Source organism: Phascolarctos cinereus, unplaced genomic scaffold, assembly GCF_003287225.1.
Source record: "Phascolarctos cinereus isolate Bilbo 61053 unplaced genomic scaffold, phaCin_HiC Scaffold_3;HRSCAF=262, whole genome shotgun sequence".
Classification (NCBI taxonomy): domain Eukaryota; kingdom Metazoa; phylum Chordata; class Mammalia; order Diprotodontia; family Phascolarctidae; genus Phascolarctos; species Phascolarctos cinereus.
In genome coordinates this window covers 250,917,174-250,930,045 of record NW_027555736.1, presented here as the reverse complement: position 1 = coordinate 250,930,045, position 12,872 = coordinate 250,917,174, and the positions used below count along the sequence as shown (strand labels likewise).

Below are 12,872 nucleotides of genomic sequence, written 5' to 3'. Positions count from 1 at the left end.
TCATAACCTAGTCCCCTCCCACCTTTCCAGTCTTCTTACACCTTACTCTCCGATGGTGACACTGGCCCCCTGGCTGTTCCTTGAACAAACCATTCCATCTAACGGCTCTGAACGTATTCTCTCTGGCTGTCCCCCGTGCCTACATTCTGTACTCTGACTACTGACCTCTCTGGTTCCCTTTAAGTCTCAGCTAAAATCCCACTTTCTAAAGGAAGCCTTCCCCAATTCTCTTTAATTCTAGTGCCTTCCCTCTCTTAATTATTTCCTATTCATCATGCATTTGTCTTACTTTGCATATATTTGTTTGCACAGTATCTCAAGGTGCTGAGTTTAAAGACTGTCTTTTGCCTCTTTTTGTATTCCCAAATGTTTATTTATTGATTGATTACATCCTCTGTTGCACTGTACATACACACTGCAGTACTTGCTGACAAAAAAGACCATTTAGACTTTTCCATCACATGTAACACTCATCTCCATCCTTTTGATACTCAAACCTTTGATTCTTATTCTTGTACTCCAGGGTGTATAAGAGAAAGGAAGAAACTATTAGCCTTAAACTAAGCTGCCCTGTTATCTGTCCAAGAGTTAAAGTTTCTCTTCTAATATGGACATGAGGAGGCTGAATAAAGAGTAGAAGCTGAAAAGGAAGGGATTCAAAATGTTGTAGGACAGAAAGAAGACTTTCCAATATCTTTCAGAATGAAGTTTTTTCAATATGACTTTACTGTTCAGTATGAAATTAATTCCTAAAGCATAACAGACTTATACAGGATGTCTCAAAAATCTTACTGCAGCTATTAAATCTTAAAACTATACTTAAGACTTTTGGTTACCTTGTATTCCACATTCTAAAATCAAATAGAAGTTACTTTTTTAAAATTATGTGTTATTTTGGATTATCCTGGCTTCCTTCAATTAGTGATGACTACTAAGAAATATACACAATAGTAACTTAAGTGTGTTATCTTAAAATCAACAACTCCTTACAATCTTTACCTCATTTACCCCTAGTCAGGAAAGACATTCTTCCCCAGTCAATTCTTCTAATATCTCTTGAAACACCAATTTTTTTTAAAAATTTGCCCATTTTAATGAGAATCTTTCTAAAATAAATTACATAATCCCGTCTCTAAAATAGATTACATTTAACAGAATGTAACTTGTAGAACACCAATATGACAGCTGCTATTATTTTCTTGATTACCCACGGTATCACCCATTCCTGTCCTGTGCTGCCCTCAACAGCTACCAAAATAGAAGGCTGTCTGCTCCAGTAACAAATCCATCTAGACTGCCACGCCATTTAAGTTGTTGCCTCGGCTTTTTATAGGTTGTTTTTTTTTCTTTTCTTCACTGCCAGACTGTCAAGCTGTCAATCGTTTAGTGCTTCCAATGCAGTTGCCTCTAACACAACTTCCCCTCTCTGCCCCTTCTATTTGCTGTTTCTAATCCACTGTGGGCTGGGCAAACCCTGAGCCACAACCAGCCTGGGCCCACGGGGGCTAACTCCCAGATAACAGGGCTGTGCAGTCAACACCAGCCGGCAGCAGGTGTCTTCCTAAGCTGCCACACCTTCAGCGTCCTGTGACATGGTAGGGGAGATGTCAGCCACGTGGGCTAAGCTAATTCCTTTCCTTAGAAGCTACAACAGTCCTAAAGATTTCAGTGGCCCAGGTCACTAAAGATTCAAGCATTTGACATAGCTTCCTGGTGCCCTAGGTTTAAAAGCCCCCCTTGCTTCTGACCCACACTGTGCCCAGCTCAATCAATGCCACATCCTTTCCCTGCTGTGAATGGCCTTCCCTTGCCTAGTAAGAAGAGTTCCCTTTGTTAGCTGTTGGGTGGAATAGGGAATATCCATTCCATTTCACTCTAATTTTTAACCTGAGGTACCGGCCCATAGCTACAGGTCCCCTCTCCAGCAGGACTGACTGTGGTTGCCCTCTTTAGCCTCATCCCCATCAATCACCTGCCTGGGGGCTTGTGCCTCTGCTACAAGCTGGGCTGAAGAGGCAAGAAGGCACCTTGCTTCTAGCTCCCTGGGGGTCACTCTCCACCACCTTGCCCAAACAGTAACCTGAGTCCTAACCCTCCCCAGTGCCCATCCTCCTCTGCCCTTCCTTTCCATTGTACCCTCTGAGAACCCTCCTCTGCTGTGCTGCGGTGCATCTAGAATCAAAGGGCCTGAATTCAAATCCTGCTTCTTCCATGTGACCTATGTGACCTCAGACAAGTCATTTAATCTCACTCTAAAATGAGGGAAGTGGATTAGATGATTTTCCAGATCTATGACCCTAGAGCTCTTCTTTCCATATTCCTCCCATCTTCTTAGGATCTGGGAAACCTAGCTTTTTCCTGAAGATACTACATCCCTTGCACCATCCCATGCCCCCTGACTCACAGGGCCAAGAAGAGTTGACACACTTATTGTGCTTCCCTGTCACTTCTTCTGCCACCATCATCAGCAACCACCTCACCTCCTTGAAGTTCATTCATCCTATCCAGATTCTTGCTGCTGCCACCTACAGATCTCCAGGTCACACTCTCTCTTCCACAAAAAGTTTGGTGTCATTATTCAGTCGTTTCATTCATGTCTGACTCTCCATGACCCCACATTTGGAGTTTTCTTAGCAAAGAAACCACTAGAGTGGTTTGCCATTTCCTTCTCCAGCTCATTTTACAGATGAAGAAACTGAGGCAAACAGAATTAAGTGACTTGCCCAGGGTCCCACAGCTAGTAAGTGTCTGAGGCCAGATTTGATTAGTCTTCCTGACTCCAGACCCAGCATGCTATCCACTGCACCACCTAGCTGCCCTCGTCCAGTACTCAGCTAACAGTTTTTTTTCTCCATCCCAAACCCTGCTCTCTAAAACAGCCAAGGCTCCTAGTTCAACTTTCTAAATTCTTATTACCTCTTTCTCCAATATACCCGAACCATATAAGAGTAGTAATAATTGAAACACTCCTTCTCTGCCCACCTCTAGCAGCTGAATTGAATTTACTCCAGATGCCAAAATTCTTACTCATGGTTCCACAAAAACAAATAAAAGTGCGTTACAGTTTTTAATAGAGGAACAGTAAATCATTTCTGAATAAGCCTAAATGGCTCATCAAGAAATACAGTACCTTGAGGCAGCCAGGTGGTGCAGTGGATAGAGCACCAGCCCTGAAATGAGGAGGACCTGAGTTCAAATCTGGCCTCAGACCAAACACTTGACACTTACTAGCTGTGTGACCCTGGGCAAGTCACTTAACCCCAATTGCCTTATTAAAAAAAAAGAAATATAGTACCTCCCACATAGCACACATACAAATATCTACTGAATTAAACCTGTTTTGGTTTTACTTAGATGCTTTCTGCTTACTTCCCAGGCCTGGCCATCCTCCGGACGGCTGAGTGTCTTCAGTGATTTGATTTCCTACTATATTAATCACTGTACCTATGTAGATACTAGGTAAGTGACTAGTAGCTAACTACTCCGCTAAGAACCCATTTCGGTCTAAATCCAATGTTAGCTTCCCTCTAATCTTATTCATCTACTCTCTGAAAAGACTAGTTAGAAAGGGAAGTTGTGGGGGATTGGAAGGCTGGGCTTTTTTTCTTTTTGCTTTATCACTTACCCACTCACAGTCAATTCCAAGGACTGGACACTGTTCCAACTCCTTCCTGAGTAAAGACTCAACTTCTTCCCATTCCTCTCGTTCAGACACAGTCACCACCTTCTCTCCAAGGATCCTTTCCACTCGTGAGACATTAGGAACAACCAAGGATGACAACAGGGGGTCTGGTTTCACTGAGGCCAGTTCTTGGCTGTCAGCTCCTTCCTGCTCCTCTCTGGCACAGCTGGTTTTGCCCCTCCAACGTCGGAAAACTCTCCATATGATCAGGCCTCCCACTGCTGTGCCCAGAAGGGTGGCCACCGCCATAGCAACTATATTGTGTTTGGGCATCTTCTTGTCTCCTGCCACTCCTTACCACCCCACACTGCAAAACAAACGGGAAAAAAGAGAACAAAAATGACAGCATACTTGAAGGAATCATTTCCTCTAAACTGGGCCTGAATACCTACAACAAAAAACATTTTCTTCTTTGACCACCCAAAGCTGATGGTAACCAGGGTCTGTATTAGACAAAATTATCAAGTAGTTAATGTTGGTCTTCTTCTTCTTCTTTAGCCTTTCCTATCCCACCATTGGTGGTATACTCCCCTCCCCTGTCCACCATTCACTCACTTCAATTACCCAGTGCCTTCAAAATAGGAAATGTTATTATATCATAAATCACAGAATCCAGAGTGGAAGATGCTTTGGAGATCACCTAGTTCAATCTCTTCATTTTGTAGATTAAAAACTTAGTGTCACTGAGGTTAAGTGACTTGCCCCAATTCACACAATAGTGAGTAAAAGGGCAAAGATCTGAACACATCACCTGACTCCAAATGCAGTGTTGTCACTACATATCTGTAAAAATTAAATGACATGATGTAGATGAAAGTATTTTTAAAGTTCCCCACAAATTTAAACTAACCACAACAATAATATTGATCAGGGGATGAGCTGCAGTCAATGGGACCACTGCTAGGTATTTGCATTTTAAACCTTAATATAATTCTGGTCAGAACTGTAATTTTGTCATCTAGGGAAAATTTCACAACCATAAACCAGGCATACCCCCAGCATGAAAAGCAGTGTCAAATCAACTATGAGATGAATTCAGTTAAAGGACAAAGAAGAAACTTCTGACTTTGTGATATGCAGCCGGGGGGGGGGGGGGGGGGGCCAGGGAGAACCACCTTGTGTCAAAAGGAAAGAGAGACCTTTTATACAATGAAGCAGCTGGAAAGATACCATAGGAGCAGAAGCTGTACAAAGAAGCTTTCATCCAATTTTACATAATTATTCTTACTAACTAGGTGCTAAGCTTCACTGTTTCTACCTATAAGTGCTTCTAGCATTCTGGTTAGAGCCTCAGTCCCCCCACTCTAATTCTATCTCAGACTAATCAACCATTTATTACTATATCTGACTTTGTGCTAAGCAGAGTAGACACAAAGAAAAAACTGAAAATCTCTCCTGCTCTCAAAGGAGATTAGCGGCATAAAAGTTTGTAGCCCTAATTAAAAGGGATCATAGGCATTTGGGGTCAGGTGGGAAGATATAATGGGTTAGATCAAGAAGAAACAAAGGAGGGGACCTACGTGTTCTCTTTGAAATCACATATCCCAGGACAGAGCCAAGATGGCAGAGTAAAAGCAGTGACTTGCTTGAGCTCTCTCCTAAACCCCTCCAAATACTTGTACAAAATGGCTCAAAACAAATTCTAAAGCAGCAGAACCCACAAAAAGACAGAGTGAAACAAATTTCCAGCCCAAGACAACTTGGATGGTTGACCAGAAAGGTATATATCAAGCCAGGTGGGGAGAGGAACACAGTTTAGCGTGGGCGTACAGGCAAAACAGGCCTCAGCGAACCTGGAGCAACCCTCAGAGGACTGAATCACTGGCAGCTATGGCGGTTTCCAGACTTCTCAATCCACAAACGCCAAAGACAACTTAGAAAGTCAGTAGGAAAAGTCTGTGACCAAGGTGAGAGAGAAGCTCAGTCCCAGCTCCAGTCCTCCAGCTTGGCCTGGGGCAGCAGCTCCTTCTGGAGCTTCCTGCCCACAGACTGAGGGGGAATTGAGTGGCTTATCACAGGGGGATTGCAGGGATCTCTTTTCTGATGCTGAGGCAGGATTCTCTTGCTTTGCCTGTGCTTGGATCTGGGTCACAGTTCTGGGTGGCAATCCTGGGGTGAAAAGGAGAGCTGGCATGGTGGAGCTTATAGTGGCAGTGCAGAGTAAATCCTCTTCATAGTTCCAAGGCAGAAAAGAGTGCTTGTGGTCACTCACAGACCAGAGCACAGGCCAGGAAAGGAGTAAACAACTCACCCTTGATCATACCACCATGGAAGAAGAGAAAACTTATAAGTCCCTAGAAGTATCTCTGAAAACAGCTACACAAACCCCCCCAAGCTTGAGGCAGTACATTCTCCACACTGGAAGCAGACCCCTACCTTAACAAAGACTTTATAACTCAAGTAATTGGCTGGGATCATGAGCAAACTGTACAAAAAAAAAAAAGTGAGACCACAGAATCTTTCTTTGATGACAAAACCAGGGGGCAGCTAGGTGGCACAGTGGATAGAGCACCAGTCCTGGAGTCAGGAGGACCTGAGTTCAAATCCAGTCTCAGACCAGACACCTTACTTACTAGCTGAGTGACCCTGGGCAAGTCACTTAACCCCACTGCCTAGCAAAAACAAAAACAAACAAACTAACAAAAAAAACATACAACCAGAAGACAACAAAGACAAAGCTCCTACATCCAAAGCCTCCAAGAAAAATCTGAATTGGTCCCAGGCCATGTAAAAGCTCAAAAAGATTTTGAGAAGCAAGTAAGAGAAGTAGAGGAAAAACTGGGAAGAGAAATGATAGTGATACAAGAAAATCATGAAAAACTAGTCAATAGCTTGCTAAAGGAGACCCAAAAATATACTGAAGAAAATAACACCTTAAAAAATAGCCTAACCCAAATGGCAAAAGAGGTCCAAAAAGCCAATGAGAAGAAGAATGCCTCCAAAAGCAAAACTGGAAGTCCAAAAGCTTACTGAAGAAAATATTCCTTAAAAATCAGAATGGAGCAATTGGAAGCTAATGACTTTATGAGAAATCAAGACACTGTAAAACAAAACCAAAAGAATGAAAAAATAGAAAACTGTGAAATTATATCATTGGAAAAACAACTGTCCTGGAAAATAGATCAGGAGAGATAATTTAAAAATTACTGGATTATCTGAAAGCCATGTTCAAAAAAAGAGCTTAGACATCATCTTTCAAGAAATTATCAAGGAAAATTGCCCCAATATTCTAGAACCAGAGAGCAAAATAGAAATGGAAGGAATACACTGATTATCTCCTGAAAGAGATTCTCAAAGGAAAACTCCTAGGAATATTATAGCCAAATTCCAGAGTTCCCAGGTCAAGGAGAAAATATTGCAAGCAGTCAGAAAGAAACAATTCAAGTATTGTAGAAACACAATCAGGATAACACAAGATTTAGCAGCTTCTACATTAAGGGACCGGAGGACTTGGAATATAATATTCCAGAGGTCAAAGGAGATAGGATTACAACCAAGAATCACCTACCCAGCAAAACTGCATATAATCCTTCAGAAGAAAAAAATGGAGATGCAGTGAAATAGAGGACTTTCAAGCATTCTTGATAAAAAGACCAGGGCTGAATAGAAAATTTGGCTTTCAAATACAAGACTCAAGAAGAAACATGAAGAGGTAAACAGGAAAGAGAAATCATAAGGGACTTGTTAAGGTTGAAGTGTTTACATTCCTATATGGAAAGATGACATTTAACTCATGCGACCTTTGTCAGTATTAGGGTAGTTGGAGAGGAAAAAATTATATGTATGTAGATAGATAGATAGATTAGATAGATAGATAGATAGATAGATAGATAGATAGATAGATAGATAGATAGAAGGCACAGGGTAAGTTCACGGTGAAGGGGTGCTATCTGGAGAATAAAATTAAGGGATGAGAGGGGATTATATTGGGAGAAGGAGAAAGGTAAATTATCTCACATAAAACAGAAAAGAAAAGGCTCTTACAGTGGAGGGGAAACAGAGAAAGGTGAGAGGGAATGAGTGAATCTTATTCTCATAGGATTTGGCTTAAGGAGGGAATAACATATACACTCAATGAGGTACGGAAATCTGTCTTACCCTACAGGAAAATAGAGGGGAAAGAAGACAAGAGAGCAGGGGGATGATAGAGGGGAGGGCAGTTTGGGGGAGGGGATAATCAAAAGCAAACACTTCTAAGGAGGGATAGGGTCAAAAGACAGAATAGAATAAATGAGGGGTGAGATAGAATTAGGGGAAATAAACTTAAGTTTTTCACAACATGACCACTATGGAAGTGTTTTGCATGACTACACATGTATAACCTGTATGGCGTTGCTTGCCTTCTCAATGAGGGTGGGTGGGAAGGAGGAAGGGAGAAAATTTGCAACCCAAACTTTTAAAAACAAATGTTAAAAAAATTGTTTTCACATGCAACTGGGAAATAAGACATACAGGAAATGGGGTACAGAAATCTATCCTGCCCTACAGGAAAACTGAAGGGGAAGGGAATAAGAGAAGGGGAGAGAGATAGAAGGGAGGGCAGATTAGGGGAAGGGTTATTCAGAATGCATGCCATCTTGCAGTGGGGGGAGGGACTAGATAAGGAGAATATATGGAATTCAAAATCTTGTGGAAGTGAATGTTGAAAACTAAAAATAAATTAATTAATTAGGAAAAAAGAAAAGGAAGGGAGAGAAAGAAAGATGTTTAGTCAAGCAAAAAATAAAAAAAAAAGAAATCACATTATTCCACCTATATAGTGCATGAAAGCAAATTTGAATATGAGTACTTTAATGAGAGGTGGCAGAAGATCAGAAAGGGAAATCTGGTGAATCCTTCATACAGAGAAAAAGCTCAAAAATGATTAGTTTGGAATCACAAAAGTAATATTAAGGTCCCATGATCTCTAGTATAGATATACTCAAGAGAATAAAGAAAGGTTCAGAAGTTACTGTCAAGAACATAGTTGTCAATGACTAACCATGGGCATCATGTGTGTTCACTCTCATCCACAGAAAGGATGGGAAAGTAACCCAAGTTTATGCACAGACTGATATAATCATTACTGCACTTGCCTTCTACCGAGTAAATGTTATGATTATTACTGTTTAGTAAATGTTTTGTGTTAACGGTATTATGGTGACTGATTTTTTAAATAAATGGTAAGCATACCAGTTGGGAATAGAGGTACATAGTAGCAAAGCAGTAGAAGTGGAGGCTTCCCTTCCCCTGGACTTCTCAACAGAGACAACCCTAGCACAACACGTTATGGTGGCCCCACTCTGAGAACTTCAGACCTTTCAGCATGAAGGCAGGTTGAAGGTGAACAAGCTAGAGATCAAGAATAAGGGTCACACCATGCTCAGGATACACCTCTATGTAGCTAAGAGCCAAGAGTAATAAAACAAATGATTACATGGAAATGAAATAAGCATCCTTCAACTAGGATACAGTTAAACAAAGTATAATATACGAATATACTGAACCATAAGAGAAAAAACTATAAGGAATTCATAGAAGCATGGGAAGACTTGTACGAACTGATGAAAAGTAAAATGAGCAAAACTGGAAGAAGAGCATATACTATTAACTACAACAATGTAAATGAAAACAACCAATCTCTGAGGAACTATAGAGGCCAAACCAAATGTCTAAGAGAGCACTTCCCATCTTTCTGTCGATAAGGGAATGACTACAGGTACAGAAATGTTGCATACTCTTATCAGTTATGGTTGCTGCAGCAATTGGTTTTAACTCTTCTTTGCTATGAGGAAAGGTTCAATGGACAAAGTATAATGGTAAATGATGGCTGTATAAAACCTAAAGAGGCAGACGACTCATTAACAACTTAGATTTTAAAAATCCATATAGAAGACAGAAATGTAGGGTGGTAATGGAGAAAGAATACAAAAAAGGTGGCACAGATTTATTAGAAAAATGTCAGGAGGGCTAAAATTCAGTATAAGTTGATGAACGCCAAGTATAATAAAGAGACTTTTTAGCTACATAGGGAAAAAAAGGAAGATCAAATAAAAGACAAGAGTTGGGGATGATAGCGGATGACAAAAAGAAGATACAACTACTCAACTCTTATTTAGCAGTAGTTTTCCCTACCAAGAACGATCTTTGATTTGGTAAAGTTAAATCAAAAATGGTTAAGATCAGGTTGAAACCTAAAATAAGGAAGAAGATCTTAAGAATCAATCAACCAACTAATTGTCCCAATGAAGTACCTACTCTGTGTCGGGGACTGTACTAAATGCTAGAAGGAAAACCTACATCTGACTTCAATGAGATCAAGTTACCAGATTCACAGGCCAAAACACCAAAACAGCCCCAAACATCCCAAAACTCTAAAAGAACTGGAGAACATGACTGCTGAGCCAAAATCAGAATGAAAGTAGTGCCCCAGGCCCGGGAATTACAAATGTCCTAATTGTTTAAAAAAAAAAAAGTGGAGAGGGGAAGGGAGGTATCTTCAAACTACAGGCTTGTGAGCTTGACTTTTGACTCCCTTTCTGAGCATTTTCAAAGGAAAACAATTATCACTAAGAGTCAGCACGACTTCATAAATAATAAATAAATAAATGGGCCAAGGATATGAAGGGGCAGTTCTTTTTTTTTTTTTTGCTTGTTTTTGTTTTGTTTTGAGGCGATTGGGGTTAAGTGACTTGCCCAGGGTCACACAGCTAGTAAGTATCAAGTGTTTGGTCTGAGACCACATTTGAACTCAGGTCCTCCTGACTTCAGGGCTGGTGCTCTATCCACTGCAACACCTAGCTGCCCTTGAAAAGGAAGTTCTTAAGGGAAGAAATTCAAGTGAGTTAGCCATTCTTTTTTAAATGCTCCAGGTCATTAATAATTAGAGAACTACAAGCTAAAACAACTATGAAGTTCTAACTCACACCCCTGGCAAAGGATACTAGAAAGGAGAACGACAAATACTAGAGAGGCTTCAGGAAAATAGACATACTAAAACTGTGAATGGAGATTCTGAATGGCCATTATGAAAAATAATTTGGAATTGTCCCTAAAAAGTCACTCAATTACACATGCCTTTTGATCTGGTGAGACCATGCCTCAGCCTAAATCTCAAAAAAAATCAAAGAAAGAAAGTACCTATATGTTAAAAAAAAAAAACAAAAAACAAAAACACTGCAGATCTTTTTGTAGTGACGAAGACCTGAAAACTGAGGAGTGGTTGAATAAGTTGTGGAATATCAGTGTGATGCAATCCTATTGTGCTATAAGAAAAGATGAAGGGGATGATTTCAAAGAAAGCTGGCATGAACTGATACAAAATGAAATTAGCAGAACAATTTATCCAATTACAATAATATTGCAAAGAGAAATAATTTAGAAAGACTTAGAAACTGATCAGTGTTATGACCAAGTACAAATCCAGAGTATTATGATAAAAGATGCTATTTCCTGATAGAAAGATTAAAAAAGACTCAAGAGTACAGGGTAAGATTTTTATTTACTTATTTATTTACTCTGGCAAATGCAGAGATCTGTTTTGCCTAGTCGTGTTTTTTTTTTAAATAGGGATTTTGTTTTTCTTTCTCAATTAGAGAATGGAGGTGAGGTTTTTTTTGCTGACTGAAAATATTTTTTAATTTAGAAAAAGAAAATAAGATGTTCAATTTATTATATACTTGAAAAGCAAACTGTACTTAATTATAGACTCAGCTTCCTGTTCTGTTTTGAATATGGAAATAATCTTATTTGTTTTTTTAAGTTCAGAATTTTTAAAAAGAATAAATAATAATGGACTAACTTCATTTCCTTTTCTGACAGGGTTACCAGAATGGAAGATAAGGGAAGTGACACAAATATAGTATATCTAGATTTCAGCAGCACATTTCACAAAGTATTTCATACTATTCTTGTGGTCTACTCTGAGCCTAGCTCCTCATCTACCCCCTCTTACCGGGAAGCAATAGCCTCTCAAGTGGCCTCCCTACCTTAAGTCTCTCCTCTCATCAATACATCCTTCACCATGTTCCATTCTGATTTTCCTAAAACACATGTACGTGACCATGTAACCTCCAGGATCTAGTATAAACTCCACCGTTTACAACATTTAAAGCCCTTCATGATCTGGCCCAAACTACCCTTCCAAGACTAATTACTCCCTCTCATGGATCCTACAGTCCAATCAAACTAGCCTTCTTAATAACATTCTTCCCTGCCTAGATTGGTAAACTCCTTGAGGGAAAGGGTTGTTTCATTTTTGTTTTTGTATCTCTAGGACAGTGCCCATCACACAGCAAGTTCTCAATAAATTCTTAACGATTGACACAATTCCTCGCCAGCTCATTTAGAGTAGGGGTTGTTTGATTCTTTGTTTTTATTCCAAAGCCTATAGCACAGTGCCTGGCACCCTGTTGGTGCTTAATAAATACCTGATTGATTAAGATCACTAACACCTTTTTCTCTCACATTAACTCCTTTAGTAGCTATGCCACAGCAGACTCCTTGAGTTTTAAGTCCTCTGAATCCCCCAGATTTTGTTCACATAAATTGTTTTCTAGCTATGCTTCCTGTAGCCAATTTTTTGTACAATTGACTCTCTGAAGTATAGTACTTCAGTTTTATCCTTATTGAATCTGAACTTATTAAATTCATCTCAGAAGTATCCCTTACATCAAACAAATTAGCAAAGCTTGTAAAAAAAAAAAAAAGGGAAAATACATTGTAAGAAGACCAACACATTTATTCACTGTTGCTGTGAGTGTATCCAGAAAATAATTGGGAATTTTCTAAGAAAAAGTTACTAAATTTTATAAGCTTTGATTCAAAGATCCCACTACTGAAAATATGCCACAATGAGGTTACCAACAGCAAGAAAATATATCTATTAACAAAAATATTCAGAGAGATTACTTGCAATAATAAAAAAACTGGGAAAATGTGCTCAACAAACTATATAAATATAATGGAACATTACTTTGTTTTATGAAAAAGGAAGAATGCAGAGAACTTTGGTAAGACCAGTATGAACTAGATGAAAGTAGGTTGAGCCTGAAGAAAAATTTCCACGAAAAACACAAAGAAAACAACTTGGACTTCAAAACTTGGATCCATCTAGTGACTAATTTAGCCTTCAGAACAGTAATTTACTCACTATCACAAGATCGTCTCACTCACAACATAAGTGGTAGAATACTATATCTTAGGAATGAGG

At 39.6% G+C, this 12,872-nt stretch overlaps 1 protein-coding gene across 1 annotated transcript in view; it reads right to left on the bottom strand.

Annotated features, from left to right (window-relative positions):
- Positions 1 to 12,872, bottom strand: part of EXD2 (exonuclease 3'-5' domain containing 2) — a 47,459-nt gene that overhangs the window by 32,254 nt on the left and 2,333 nt on the right. Inside the window, 1 exon segment of the mRNA XM_021004758.2 lies at positions 3,626 to 3,989. Coding sequence (XP_020860417.1) covers positions 3,626 to 3,955 — 330 coding nt within the window. The 5' untranslated portion in view covers positions 3,956 to 3,989.